Source organism: Chelonoidis abingdonii, chromosome 1, assembly GCF_003597395.2.
Source record: "Chelonoidis abingdonii isolate Lonesome George chromosome 1, CheloAbing_2.0, whole genome shotgun sequence".
NCBI lineage: Eukaryota > Metazoa > Chordata > Testudines > Testudinidae > Chelonoidis > Chelonoidis abingdonii.
In genome coordinates this window covers 127,962,852-127,978,712 of record NC_133769.1, presented here as the reverse complement: position 1 = coordinate 127,978,712, position 15,861 = coordinate 127,962,852, and the positions used below count along the sequence as shown (strand labels likewise).

The window sequence follows — 15,861 nt, the reverse complement described above, 5'->3', positions numbered from 1 at the left end:
GAATTATTTTAATACCAAATCAAGCACCACCCCTGCCCCCACAGGGAAATTTCCTTGTCTTCATTTATTTTCTCATTGCCATTAATACCTTCTTTAGGGCGTCAGATGCCAAATTATCATTCGGTTAATTGGTGGACTCAACAGTTGCAAAGAAAATGCATTGTACATTGGCAATAAATCTACATTGTGGCTTTAATGCCAAAAACTGGTCTGAAATTACAGCAATTGACACTTACTATGGGCTGACCCAGACTTAGGAGATATCTGTTCTAGCGCTTCTTTTTCTCTTCAAAGTTACCTGGTTCACTGGATATCAGGGTCTTCTGGACCTCGATATCATCTTTTGGGTTGAGCATCAGCCAATGGCGATATGTTAGATTATGAGATAGGTAGCTGCTGAGACTTGCTGTCAGTTAAAACATGTAATGATGCGTGAGCTGGCAATCTATGCTGGAAAAATCTGAGGAGGTTTTTTTGAACAATGGGATTTCTAGCAGTTTTGCTTGAATTTAGTATGTCCAATCCCAGGTACTCTTTTCCTTTTTTTGACATAATTAGAAAAGTTTTTCTTAGTGTTTATCTTAGGATGATCTGGCAGATGTGGACTGGAGATAGAGGGGATGTTTTCATATGGCGCTGTTTTCTGTGGAATTTTGCCAGCAGGTCTAGAGGTATAATCAACTAGTTTATATCAGTTCAGTATTCCCTCTGAAATTCATGTGATTCTCGCTGTCCCAGCACGTGTGGATGTTGCTAGGGGTGGAGGCAGAAGGAAGAATTCAGTCTTGCAAACAGTTGGAACACCCCACTTCGATGGACAGTAGTCCTAGTGTGGAGTGAGGTGTATAGACCCTAGGGGGTGTTGGAGAGGAGCTGCTCAAGTCCCTGGAGGTAGTACTTAGCAACGTCTATCCAGTGAACTTCATGCTTTTAGGCCACGGCCCCAGGAATGTATGTGTTGTAGGTTGTGGGGAGCCTACCTTAACACGGACAAAATTCAACATACCCTCCAGAAGCCCCTACCAGGCTGTTTCTATCTACTACCCAAGCCATCCACCAAACCCGGATTCCTGGAGCCCCATTCATTCGGGGCATGGCACTTGTCATGAAGGCTGTCTGGATATGAGGACTCTCTACTCAGACCCTACTGACCACCAGCACTCCAGCATATCTCCATGACAGCACCTGATTCCTGAGGAAACTACAATCGCATTGGTCCACCTCCCAGAAAAACACCATCCTAGCCACCACGGATGTAGAGGCTCTCTCACAAACCATCCACACACAGATGGAATACAAGCTTGTCAGGACCCTGATGATGCACACAGCACAACTGCTCTGAGCTTCTCTGGCCTTTATCCTCACACACAACTATTCAAATTTCAAATGCACGACTTAGGTTTGAGGCAAGCGGATGTTGGTTATTTCCCCACGATTTTTCTTAGCCTAGGCACGGGTTGAGTGGTTTTACTTGGCAGTTCGGGATATACTGTCTGTTTTTGATAACTGGATAGTCTTCACTTTTCTCTGAACTTGCCTTCCCACTCCCTGCCTTAACTATATCGATCCCAGGGCTCGCCTATTCCCATTTCTGTCTGGTTGCGAGCCGCTACACGAGAATATATTGTCTGGCACATGAGGATGTCAGAGAAGAGGGAGTGCCATGTTGATTTATGACTTGTTCTACTGGATTTTATTACTAGTTTTGAGTGTTCTTTATCTTCTTTGGCTGAATTGATACTGATTCTGATTACTTTTGACTTAGCATTCTAGGACCCTGGGCTGGGCAAAATTCCGAGAGCCGGGAGGAAAGGCAGGGCGGGGGAAACAAGCGGGGCTTTGACATCCCTCTATGTCCCTACATGTGCAGATCATCCCCAAGATAATAAAACTAAGAAACATCTTTCTTCTTATGGTCAAAAAGAGAAAAGAAGCTTTACCTGGGTTGGGACATCTAAATTCAGCAAACTGTGCTTGGAGTATCCATTTGTTCAAGACCTTCCTCCTTATTTTTCCAGCCCTATGGATTTGCCAGGCTACGCTATCATTAATGTTTGTATACGCATATTTCAGCCGTAATCATATCGTAATGCTACAGTTCTCTCTGTGTGGTAATTGCAACCACAATAGATGTTATCATGCTCCAGCGACCGCTGTATCAGTTGGATCCAACGGTAAACTTTTGAGAGAGGCGCTTTAGACCGATCCTTAACGGTCTGTTTGTTTCAGCCTGTAGTGTGTCATTTGTCTGTTAATTCGGCGTGTTGGATTTATCAGCCGAATGTGATTTTTTCTGCAATGTAGCAATGCTGTGATTTTTCTCTTGCTTACTGTTGTGTCCATTATCGAATGAGTTTATGGGGCATATTTCTGGACGTACTTAAGGCATGTTTATTATTTGGCTATGGGAATTAATTGAAGACAGGAATTTTCTTAGGGGTTGTTATCAGTGTTTGTGTGATTATTTTCTTCTTTCTCCTCGGTTTGGTGGTATTGTCATTTTCATTGTTTATTTTTCAGCCTTCAGGATCTTTCTTACACAAGGTGCGAGGGAATTATTATGTTGGGATTCATCATGTGTGCTTGTGTCTTGGGAAGCATGTGGTGAGATCTTCTCATCCCTGCTCTTGCCATTGTATTTCTCTTTCCTTAGGATCTGATGTGGTTCTATACGAAGCCTTACACTGGTGGTATTAAACTAGTGATTAGCCTAGCTGCAACAGCGTCTGTTTTAAGCCTTTTTTGTCCTTCTGCACATACGCAAATCCACAACTATTTTACAAAATTGTTTGTTCATGAAATTATATACTATGCTTGCATTAGAATGAGATAATTGTTTCTCGGTATCGCAGAGTTGCATGTGTGGGCACTGCTGGTGACACACACACAAGGAGCTGAAGAAGAGAAAGTTTGGGTGGAAGCCTTTGCTCCAAAGTCCAATATAGGATTGCTCTCGTGCTGGGGGCGCGAAGATGCGCCCACATATGGCTCAATTATTTTTATGGCTGACCTGCGAAGAGCACGCATGTCTTGAAAGTTTGTTTATCCTTCTCCTTATTTGTTTGTGATTTCAACCTATTTTGCATTGCAGTTTCAGCTGGCGTTTTGCTTATTTACGTATGTCCCACAATCACTGTGTCTCCTTTCTCTACCTCTGTCTTAGCATTGAGTGACATCTATATCATTCTGGCATGGTGGTTAAAGTAGACCTTACTTGGGAGTAGCTCGGACCTGTAATGATCTAACAGCTCCCTCCAAGAAACCCTACATCAATTTCTCCGTCTGGAATGCGCGTATATCTTACCACGGGTAGGCTCCACTTGTCTATTATACCACCCGTTACGAAGAAGTCATGTCGAATGTCTTGTGGGGCTCCTGCATGTTGAAATGAACCACCTTTTAAACCTTATATCGAAACCTACCGGACCGCGTGTGTCCTCCCTTCGATTGTGCCTCCTGGTTCCTTCTTTCGCTCCCGGGTGCAAGATTCACTCGAAATCATTGTCGATGCGTTTGCCAGCCGGCAGCCTAAGAGTATGGCTCGAATGGCTGTAACAGTCATAAGTGAAACTGGCTCTCCGATGAGCCTTGCACGATTGTTGTGGCATCATCTAGCCCTACGTGCACTGTGCCCAGCGCTTGTGCTGCGTTTGCTTGGCCAGTAAAAAATCAGGCCCGCTCGACAGAGATTGCCACGTTGACTTCTACCTTACCAAAATCCTCACCAAGCATCTCAAAACTACATGTAGGCTCGCTACAGTGGGAAATAAGCTTCGGGATACAGTATCAAGCAATATGCCATGGACGTGTTTGACACAGAACTTCCTCCTTACTCGCAGAATGATCTCAAGAAAGAAACTGAATGGACTCCCTGGCTTAGACTATTACGCCCATGCTACAAACCCCTATCCATCGCATCACAGGACTACAACGCTTCACTAGAAGCGCTCATATGAAGTCCTCATCATCTTATGCTACCGGCGCCTGTGGTTGTGGCAGGGTCTCTTAGTGCGTTCGCCACAGACAACTGTCCTAATACCTAAGATTGGTTGAATTCTCATTCTCACAGCAACTGGCACAGCACACCGAGTACTGACTCTCAGCGTGTGTAACTACCCCTAGGTGCACATTTTAACCCCGCGATGCCAACTTGCGTCCACTATCTTTCTATGACTGCTCTGACCCACCATCACAGACCTAACCAGATCATCCACACATCAGAACCCGATTTTCCATCATTCACCTTGCAATCCAGTCACAAAATTCAGATGGTGTAAATAATACGACAGTTATGGTTTTTAGCTCTATGTCTTAAAAATAGTGCCCCTCTTCTATGTAACATCTGCTCTATAGCATTAGACAGTCTCTAGCATATAGTGTCAAAGGTAGATTGAATGGACAAGTCAAATCAGTCTCTATTTAGGGATCGGCAGGCAGGTATTGCTATACAATGTCCGTTGATGGTTAAATGACAGTGAAGTTCCTGCAGAAGTAAACGAGCATACTTCTATTCATAACAAACCATTTTTCCCGCTGTAGTGTTTTATACATCCAATCAGGCCACACTATAGCAGACCTTAAGATACGACTGTTGGCCCATCTACGTCAGACTAAAATGAATATGTCTTTTCCAACATTCTCTGACAGAACGATTTTTCATCAGAGTATACTGTGCCTTTAAGAACGCTTCAGTTAATTATATCTCAAAGCATTTACGACAACCATCGGAATCTGTCTAGGAACTTATCTCGAAGCGCATAGTTACTATAACGCTTGACTATGAAGAGGCTGTGCAGATACGAGATAGACACTCGTTGTTCTACCTTCTTATCCTTGTGGTCTCTCTCACGCTCAGCTGCGGTTCTAGAAATACCGCCGTCAAGTCTCGATCCTCCCGTGATTGAATTAGACGCATCAAGGTGGTATCGCTCATTATCTCTAGCTTGCTTGCTAGCATATATATACCTGCCCCTGGAAATTTCCACTACATGCGTCTGACGAAGTGGGTATTCACCCATGAAAGCTCATGCTCCAAAACGTCTGTTAGTCTATAAGATGCCACAGGATTCTCTTCTGCTTTTGCAGATCCAGACTAACACGGCTACCCCTCTGATACATAAAAAGCAAGGCAATAAGAAAGTAAGTCTTTCACACCTTTTTGGATCCCCACTAAACAGCTCCCCTTGTCAGCCCCAACCACCTCTCTTCCACCTACATAGTTTCACCTTCACTCTGAACAAACAGCCATTATCTCAAAACTCCTTCTATCTTTAATGGTTCTGAGCAAGCTTTTCAAAGGTGTTCATGGGAGCTGGGTGCACAGTTGCCCTTTTCTGCCTTTGGAAATTTCCCCCAGATGTTTGTGCGCTCTGATACTTATGGTGTAGTGGTAGCTAACGGCAAAACCTTAACAGTGATCTCAGAAGCTTTAATGCAAAATAACTCCCCAAACACATAGTATGTGTGACAGACAGATGTGCTGATTACAGGTAGGCAAATTATTTTTTGGTAAATGGGAAATTAGCTAAAAAATGCATTTTTGGGTCACAATCTATTCATGAATTGGAACTGAATTCAGAAAATAGTTTCAGCTCAAAACAAAATTAGATTAAAAAAAGTTAAAACTGGTCAGTCATTTCAGAATTAAATGTTTTGATTTTTTATTTTGAAACGTCATTTTGTTTAGGGAAATTAAGGTGTTTTTTTAACAAAGGTGAAAAACATCCCAAAATGACCCCCAACAAATTTAAAACAAGCAAAAAAATATCAGTTTAGGTTAGAACAAAACTATTGTTTTTTTAATACAGATTTTGTTTGTTTAATTCTCTAAACTGAAAAATCGATGATTTACTCAGCTCTAGTGCTTATCTATTGATATAAAAGCATCTGCAGTCACTCAAAGTTGTGTGTTAAAAGCAAGTGTGCTGAGGTTGCGGTATGAAAAAGGAGCACTGGATTGTGTTACTGACAGTGTGGTAGGCAGTATGAAGGTGGAAAGGAATACACAAGTGTTTCTCCTTAACTTATTTCCCTGCTTGTAAAATTAGAGGTGGATGGAGCATACCCATAAGCCACAATCTTAACTGGCAGTAAATGCAGTTTTTGTGTGCTATTAATATAGAGTTAGGGTGTTTTGACAAATTACACTGTGCGTAGTTCTGTTTGTGCTTTGTACTGGTGTGTACAAGTTAGCACTTGCCTCTGCTGGTAATATTTATACTGGGTTGGCTACACCAATGCAAACCTCCAACATATAGATTCTTAGATTCCATGGCCAGAAAGGACCACTGAGATCATCTAGTCTGACCTGCTGTATAGCCCAGGCCACAGAACTTCCCCAAACTAATTCCTAGAGCAGATCTTTTAGAAACACATCTACTCTTGATTTAAAAATGGTCAGTGATGGAGAATCCACTGTGACAGTGAGTAAATAGTAATTAACCATTGGAACTCTCACCATTAAAAAATGTACACCTTATTTCCAGTCAGAATTTGTCCATCTTAACTCCCAGCCATTGGATTGTGTTATATCTTTCTTTGCTAGACTGAAGAGTCCATTATTAAATATTTGTTCCCCATGTTGATACTTCTAGAACAAGGGTTGGCAACCTTTCAGAAGTGGTGTGCCGAGTCTGTATTTATTCACTCTAATTTAAGGTTTCGCGTGCCAGTAATACATTTTAATGTTTTTAGAAGGTCTCTCTCTACAAGTCTATATATTATATAACTAAACTAGTATTGTATTGTAAAATAAACAAGGTTTTCAAAATGTTTAAGAAGCTTCATTTAAAATGTTGATCTTACGCCGCCGGCCTGCTCAGCCCACTGCTGGTCTGGGACTCTGTTCATCTAGGTCGGCAGTGGGCTGAGTGGGGCCTGCGGCCGGGACCCCAGCTGGCAAGGGTCCGGCAGCCAGAACCCCAGACCGGCAGCAGGCTGTGTGGGGCTAGCAGCTGGGACCTCAGACTGGCAGTGGGCTGAGCGGCTCAGCCCACTGCCGCTCAGGGGTTCTACCCGCTGGCTCCTGCCAGCCAGGATCCCGGCTTGCGGACACGTCAGCCGTGCAAGTCTGGCGGTCCCGCTTGCCCACATGCAATTGGTACCTCTTCTCCTGGTTGTGGCCCATTTCTCTCTCTTCTGACTGAGCTGAGGGTGGGAGTGACCGAGCACAGGCTGGGGGTGAAGGTCTGGCAGGAGCTAGAATGAGGGAGGGGCTCATGTTGGGGTGTGGAGGCACTTACCTTGGGCACTCTCATTTGTGTGAGGGGTGCAGGTGGGAATGTGGTGGGGTGCAGGAGTCCCATTTGGTGCTCAGGGTGGGATGGGGATGTGGCGGCTGGGCTGGTGATTGTGTGTGTGAGGGGCTGAGATGTGGAGCTGCAAGAGTCAGGGAAGAGGGCTAGCACATATGAGGGGGTGCAGGTGTCAGGGTAGGGGGCTGGTTATGTGTGGGTGCCAAGAGTCAGGGCTGGGGTCATGAAAGGGGGTAAAGAGTCAGCAGAGAGCTAGGTTGTACAAGGCTCAGGGCAGGGGCCTGCGGGGTTGGGGGTGGGGCGGTCAGGCAAGGGCTGGGTGTGTGTGTGTGTTGTGTGGGGTCGGAGTCATGGCATAGGACTGGTGACTGCCCCCTCCAGAACCCCCCCCCTCACTCCTTGTCCTGACTACCCATCCTGGGACCCAGCCCTATCTAAGACTCCCTGCCCTTCTCCCCTCACTGCTAACTAGATCCTACCCCTACCTGTCCCTGACTGCCCAACCCTTATCCACACCCCAGATACAGACAAACCCCTTGGACTCCGATGCCTATCTAACCACTCCTGCCCTGACAGGACCCCAGAACTCTGGACTCATACAACCCCACCCTGCTCCCTGCTGCCCCAACTCCTCTCCACACCCCTACCTCCTGATAGCCTCCCAAACTCCCAACCCCCAGCTCCTGTCCCTTGACATCCCTCCAGAGACCATCTCTCCTAACTGCCTCCCAGGACCCTCTTGCTCCCTGTCTCCTGACTGCCCTGACCCCTATCACACCCCACCCCTAAAAGACCCAGGACTCCCTGCACATTCCCAACTCCCTTGGTCCTGACTGCCCCCTCCAAGACCCCACCTAAGCACCCCCCCGCGGGATCCCCCCCCCATCCAAACCTCCCTGCTCCCTGCCCTGACTGCCCCCACCCATTATCCAACCCCCCATCCTCAATGACCTTTACCCGCTGGGTTCCGCTGATTCGGAGCCCTTGCAGCCGCATGCACAGCGCTCTGAGGGCGGGCGGGCTGCGTCGTGGTGGGGCTCCGGATGACCGGAAGCATCTTTTCCTCCCACGGAGCCAAACGTGCTTGCGGAAGTCGCAGCCCCGCCCAGAGCGCTGTACGAGGGGCAGAGCTCTAGGGAAAGGCAGGGGAGGGGCCGGCGGCTTGCTGTGCTCGGCCCAGCACTCCAGCTCTGGAGCGCGGACCTGCAGCTTGCGCGTTGGCAAGATTTTTAATGGCACACTGGGTCCTGGCAGCCCAGCGTGCCATTAAAATTGCTTGTCGTGCCATCTTTGGCACGCGTGCATGGTTGCCGACCCTTGTTCAGATGTAATCATGTCACCCTGAACCTTCTCTTAACCAACATGGATGTGCTGCACCAGCTTTAACCAGGGGAAGTTTGTACTGATGCAAGCCTTGCATTACAGCGATATAATGTGTCTGCAGTGAGGATTTGCATCAGTGTAGCTACTATCTAAACATCCTCAGTACAGACAGGCTTGGTGTCAGACTGTCCATGCTTGCTGCGAGGTATATTCTCTGCAATGCATAATATGTAATGTATGTGTTTGGACCATTAGATTATATCATCTTAGAACAGAGTTGAAGTTTGGTTGTTGGATTTAGCGTGGAGTCGGCAATTTTCAGAAGTGGTGTGCAACTCTCATTCATTCATCTAATTTAAAGGTTTGCAATGCAGCATACATTTTAACATTTTTAGAAGGTCTCTTTCTATAAGTCTATAATATATAACTAAACTATTGTTGTATGTAAAGTAAATAAAGTTTTTAAAATGTTTAAGAAGCTTCATTTAAAATTAAATTAAAATGCAGAGCCCCCCAGAGCGGTGGCCAGGACCCAGGCAGTGAGAGTGCCACTGAAAATCAGCTTGCGTGCCGCCTTCGGCACCCGTGCCATAGGTTGCCTACCCCTGATTTGGCGTATGGGTGCTGGGTAGTGTTGGTGGTCTGTGCTATACAGGAGGTCAGACTAGAGGATCTGGTGGGCCCTTCTGGCCTTAAGCTCTATGACTCTGTGAAGTTACAACCTAGTGTTCCTGGTCATCATTTTGTTTACGGTGAGAGTTGAAATGACATGTTTTCTCTACTTTATTCATTTTTACTATCACTCATTGTTACTAATGTTTATTTTTCATGTGTCTAAATTAAATCTTCTTAAGAATGAACACTATTAAACATGTAAATATGGAATGGGGCTATGGGGTGTATGTGGAAGAGTGGGAAGGGCATCAAGCCATGGAGGCCGCAGGGGCATTGGGGCCAAGGGTGTAGGAAGGGAATCTGTGCTCACCTAAACAGCAGGGGTTAGAGATTCAGCGAGAACTCCACTGACCAGCACTGCTCTCCAGCCCCCATGCCAACATCTATACCTTCACATATTTTCTCCCTTCATGTCCATTCTACCCCTCATCCAGGCCCCACCCCCCATTCCCAGGAAGGTCTTGATCCTCCCCCGTAAGAGTCCCTGTTAGTCTGCTCACCTCTGGTCCATCAAACTGGGGTGACCTTCCAGCAAGCCACACAGGGTTAACCAGAAATGGCAGTTCTGCTCCTGAGTCAACTCAATCTGTATGACCCCACTTCTCTGACCCTCTTTCAAAAGTGTCCCAGCCCTTAGCTGTTCTGAGAATGCATGCAAGTGTGAGACGTTTGGAAGTCATTGAGAAGGCATTCCCTTAGCTAGAGGAAAGAAAAAGAGTAAGTCTGGCAGAAAACATTGCAAAAGGGGCACTTTGAGCAGTATTTCTTTTACAAAAGTTAGTAAATTAAAAAAAAAATTGCATGGAAAATTCAGTGGCTTCCTACAGGGTTATTGTGCTAAATTTGGAGACTGAATTAAATCAGTGTGTGAAAGAGAGGGGTTTTAATGATCATTTAAGTGTCACTCTCAATGCATCCTTGACTGTGGAGTTTCTTTTGCTTCCAACCTATCAGTGGGCAGAGCCAAGTCTGATGGCTGCTTTTAATGTTTAGAAGAGTCTAGATGTGAAGTTTGTTATGTACTCCATCTGTAAAATGAGCTGAACCCCACTGAACATTGCAGAACGCTGGATTCTGATCTGAATTTTGCAGCCTGGGGCCATTTCTAATGAATATTTGAGGTGAACTGGGAGAAAACCAAGGGAATTGCGTGAGGAAAGTTAAATAAGGCTCCAGCTGGATTCATGCCACAAGCTGCCTCTGAAACTCATTCAAATAGGATAGGCTGCTTATTTTACAGCACAGGAAGATGGGGCTTTATATCTCAGATCAGCCAACTTCTATCCCCTGATTACTGCCAGCCTCTTTTGGCATTTAATCTCCATGGCATCCATGATATCAGCTAGTGTTGCAAGGTAATGCTGATGGCAGGTCCTTTTATCCAGCAGCTTAAGATGATGATTACTACAGTGCTGCATATGGTTGCTCAAAGGCTGTTCACAGCTTGAGTACCTGCAAGCAGTGCAGGTACAATGCATGCTGTATGGTTTTAACTTGCTGAGCTGAGGTACATGGGATCAATTTATCCTGAGTTGCACTGGAAAATCAGCGACCACATACTGTAGCTACAACAGGTTCTTCCGTTCACCCCAGCCAAGCCCCAGTGATTTCCCTTTGTATGTTTCTCTTTATTTAAACTTTCCTTTTTATTTTTTCTGAGAAACACAAGAGAGATCAAAATGCTTATTGTAAACGTGGCTGCTTCTCACAGTGCACAAAGTGTCCTACATCTGACCTTGAGAGAAATCCTGGCCTCACTGAAGTCAATTGCCAAACTCTTCAAGGAGGCCAGGATTTCCCTCCTCTGGAGTGTTTCTAGTCACAGGACTGATGCTTTGCGCAAGCAGTTCTTATGAAAAACTACAGGCACGGCTCCCAGTATGTTTCATGTATTCTGTTAAAAGGGAATAGCCTTCCACTGAACAAAGCATGGTGTCTTTGAGGCAACTGTTTTTAGAGGGATGACTGGACAGAATGTGTCTTGGATGCCCTTGATAAAGGTATGCCTATGAGAAAACTGTGGCAGAGGAACAAATCTGATCTGATTTCTCTCTTTCATATATGGCCAGGAGCAGCAGATTTGTATAATTTTTGGTGGGGTCCAGAAAAGGTCCAAGTCCTGTGTCCCCCCACGCCCCGCACCTAAGGCTCTGGGATGGCATTTGGGTGCTGGGTGCAGGCTCTGGGCTGGGGCAGGGAGTTGGGGTGCAGGAAAGAGTGCAGGCTCTGGGAAGGAGTTTGGGTGCTGGGTGTGGGCTCTAGGCTGGGACAGGGGTTGGGATGCAGAAGGGGATTTGGGGTGCTAGGTGTGGGCTCTGGGAGGGAGTTGTGCTGGGTATGGGCTCTGGGCTGGGACACGGGGTTGGGGTATGGGAGGGAGTTTGGGTGCGAGCTCTGGGAAGGGGTTTGGGTGCGAGATGTTGGACTGAGCTGGGGATGAGGAGTTTGGGGTGCAGCACGCAGGCTGCCCCAGGGCTCGGGCAGGGGGCTATAGGAGACGACTCCTCCCAGCCCTCTCTCCTCCAGCAGCAGTGAGTTGTGGGGGAGGGGAAGGGGAGTCCCTCCCCAGCACGACACTCACCCAAGCCCCCTGCAGGCTCCTGTTCAGGAGATCCAGCCAGGATAAGCCCCCTACTCGGTGTCGCCTGCTGGGGAGGGAGGGTGGATTTTGCAATGTGCCTCCTCCTCTCCTCCCTCCACAGGCGCAGCAGCTATCTCAGCCTGCCCCCAGTGCCACTCCCTTGTAGCTGGCTGCAGCAGTGGCTGGTGAGGGAGCAGCCACTGCCCAAGGCAGGCAGGGACGCTCGGGGGAGGTGTGCAGGGGTGGTAGATGGGGCCGAGGGAGACACCCAGACCCTAACATTGATGAAGCAGGGGGTCCCGGGCCTTGAATTTGCTGGACCCCAGGCACCACAGGCCCATATATCTCGCCACCCCTGTACATGGCAACTACTAGATAAGTTCAGTGATCCCAAGGATACTACTTCTGTTACTATTGTGCAATTCGAGTATGAACCATTCAAGGATCTCAAAATAATTTACTAATATTAATGAACTAAGCCACCAAGCACCCCTTTGAGGCATTTAACAATTCTGGTACCCATTTCTTATATAGTGCGTTTCACCCATAGATTCATAGACTCTAGGACTGGAAGGGACCTCGAGAGGTCATCCCCTGCCCTCATGGCAGGACCAAATACTCTCTAGACCATCCCTGAGATATTTATCTAACCTACTCTTAAATATCTCCAGAGATGGAGATTCCACAACCTCCCTAGGCAATTTATTCCAGTGTTTAACTACCCTGACAGTTAGGAACTTTTTCCTGATGTCCAACCTATATCTCCCTTGCTGCAGTTTAAGCCCATTGCTTCTTGTTCTATCATTAGAGGCTAAGGTGAACAAGTTCTCTCCCTCCTCTTGATGACACCCTTTTAGATACCTGAAAACTGCTATCACGTCCCTTCTCAGTCGTCTCTTTTCCAAACTAAACAAACCCCATCTAGCAGCTTCACTTCATAGTCACTGTCTTCTCAAATCTTTAATACATTCTTGTTGCCTCTCTCTGACCCTCTCCGAATTCGTCCACATCTTTACTTGAAATGCGGCCGCAGATATTGGACACAATACTCCAGTACAGGCCTATAACACACAGAGAAGAAAGAGCGGGAAAGTAATGACTTCTCGTGTACGTTATACAACACAGCCTCGATTTTAATGCAGTCCCAGGAAAAAATCATGTCTTGCTTTTTTGTGCACAGCATCACACTGTTGACTACATAGTTTAGTCTTGCGGTCCACTATAACCCCGAATCCCTTTCTCCAATACTCCTTCCTAGACAGTCTCTTCCCATTCTGTATGTGTGAAACTGATTGTTCCTTCCTAAGTGGAGCACTTTGCAGTTGTTTTTATTAAACTTCATCCTGTTTACCTCAGACCATTTCTCTAATTTGTCCAGATCATTTTGAATTATGACCCTGTCCTCCAAAGCAGTTGCAATCCCTCCTAGTTTGGTATTATCTGCAAACTTAATAAGTGTACTTTCTATGCCAATATCTCAGTCGTTGATGAAGATATTGAACAGAGCAGATCCCAAAACAGACCCTTGTGGAACCCCACTTGTTATACCTTTCCAGCAGGATTGGGAACCATTAATAACTACTCAGATATTACTCAGATATACTAGATATCAGAGTACTTTAGAAAGGTGGGAAGTATCATCACCATTTTACAAATGGGGAAATTGAGTCAGAGAGATTAAATGTTCAATGACTCAGAAACAAGAACAGAACCCAGGTTTTATGGCTCTTTGTCCCTGAATCCTAAAACCAGCTCTCTCAAATGTGCAGGTGAGGTTAGTTGGTTTAGCCACCTGTGAGAAATCCACTTTAATTGTTTATTTCCCTTATCAAATAACAATTAGTATATGAATGTGTTCAGTGAAACAGGTTTTGCATTCTTTGAGCCCAGTTCAATCTTGATATGACTCCACTGGTTTCACTGATGAATTTGGCCCTATGAGTTTAGAGGACTTGTCTGCATAAAAACTACATAGCAAAGCCCATCTTTTCTCACCTGGAATAAAGGCGAAATTAAGGGGTTATTAGATTGAGTGGCTGGAGGTTGAAGGCTAATTTTAGTGGGATGCCCCACCAGACACATGGTAGAGCGGCTTTAGTTTTTGAGCAGAGAATTTATTAATTGGGAAAACAGAGGAACTTAACTTCATATTAAAAATTAGACTTCTAATTGTCCGTTTGAAATTTGGGGTAGTGGCCATAGCTCGGTGCAGGCTCTTAAGAAATAAATAATATCATCATCCTGCATGAGTGGCCAATTCATGCTCTATATTTCATAATAAAAGAACAGGAGTAATTAATTCCTTTTCCCTCAGTGACAGTTGTACTAGCAAAGTCCTGAGGAAGAAAGCTTGCCTTCTACTCTGAAGGGTAAGCTACCCAAGATCTATGTATTGTGCTCATTTCACTCATGCAGTTAGCATTAAGAGTCTTGCTGGAGATCAAAGGCAGGATGTGGTCCAAAGTGAGTATCAGAATCAGACACAAGACCCATGGCTTGATTCTCCACTGTCAAAACCTTGTGCTGTCACTTACACCCGTGTCAAGTGAGCGCAAAATGTGAACCTTCCAATCGGAATGCTAGTGTTTAACACTCCCTTTTACACGGAGTATAAATGGTGACAAGGGCAAAGCTATTGAGAATCAGGTTCCTTGTTAATAAACTAGGAAAAAGGATGGGGAAATACTTGCCCTGATTTATTATCCTTATCTCCCTCTTCCTCACAAATGGACTCAGGTTACTTATTATCTTGTATTTAGCCAGAGGAAAAGTAATGAGCCTTATTCTCCACCAAAACCATTCATTTATCCCTTCAATTCACCATTCAAGAGCAGTAATGAAGATGGTGATTACCATAGTTGCTTTCGTACCGCTTGGCCTTTCAGTGTTTCCACATTGAAATTGTTAGTCTTTGCTGGCATGATGAAGAACACGACGACTGTAACATCACTTCTGTGAACCTAAACAGAGGAAAGATGGAGGGAAAGCTTGCAATGTTAACAAGAAATTATTATGCAGAAACTGACAGAGATTCCAGACAATACAGAAACCTTGTCCACACTTGGAATTAGCCATAGCAGATGGTCAGCAGAACCCATCACAATTTAACTAGTTGTTCAAGAAGGCCCTGATCCTGCAATGAGGTCTGGGGGAGTGGGCCCTGCCTTCAGTGGGGCTCCATGCAAGTGAAGGAGAGTACTCAAACATTGCTCATTGCAGGACTGGAGCTAAACGGGGTTACCAGGAAAGTCAAATACATTACTGAAGATCTACACTGTTATTTTTACTCTTCAACAAGGATTTCAAAAGATGTAGCTATAAAGCCAAACTGCAAAGATAAAAACCACACACAGTATTTCAAACAGTAATATTAAGTTACTGTGATAACAGCTAAGATGATTTAAACTGAAAAAATTGTTTAAAAATCAAATGCAGTTTTTATCATGTGTCCCATTTCTTTGCACATTGCATTTCAATCAGCTCCACGAGTGTATCCACAGCAGGCATGCAGCTAGCATAATTTTCTCCTACAGTTCTCCAGCACTTGTTGCAGCCAGCAGAAACTGCCATGGAAAATCTGGGCCTTGGTTTACAGTTGTTTTTTCTTGCTGGTTCTTTCTCCTGCCTTAGCACAATGATGTTTTTCTTGCTTGTTTGTTTTTTGCGGGGGGGTTGGGGGGGAAGAATATGCAAAGCTCCAGGGAAATATTTACATAGAATAGAAACCCATTTTTTAAATTTTAATTTATAAAGCATCTCTATTAACATTAGGAGTTGTAAAAGCATTTCATTTAATTGCAGCACAACTACATTATGAGCCTAACATATCCGACAGGTCCCTTTATGGAGTTACTGGCATCCTCTAGAAAATTTTGAAAGATGTTAAGAAAGAATATGTATTAGAAAAGGATATGAACCAAAACCTGGGATGCTCGCATCTTGGACATCAAGGAAGTTTGGTTCTGTATCCTGAAGACATAGTCGACAGATGTACATCCCTTGCCACTAGAATGGGCCAGAGTGGTTTCT

At 45.2% G+C, this 15,861-nt stretch overlaps 1 protein-coding gene across 2 annotated transcripts in view; it reads right to left on the bottom strand.

The window, feature by feature from the left end:
• GYS2 (glycogen synthase 2) overlaps nucleotides 1-15,861 on the bottom strand; it is a 79,936-nt gene that overhangs the window by 17,216 nt on the left and 46,859 nt on the right. For both annotated transcript variants that reach the window (XM_032789761.2, XM_032789762.2), the window contains one exon: nucleotides 14,686-14,792. In XM_032789761.2, coding sequence (XP_032645652.1) covers nucleotides 14,686-14,792 — 107 coding nt within the window. The remainder of the gene's footprint in view (nucleotides 1-14,685; nucleotides 14,793-15,861) is intronic.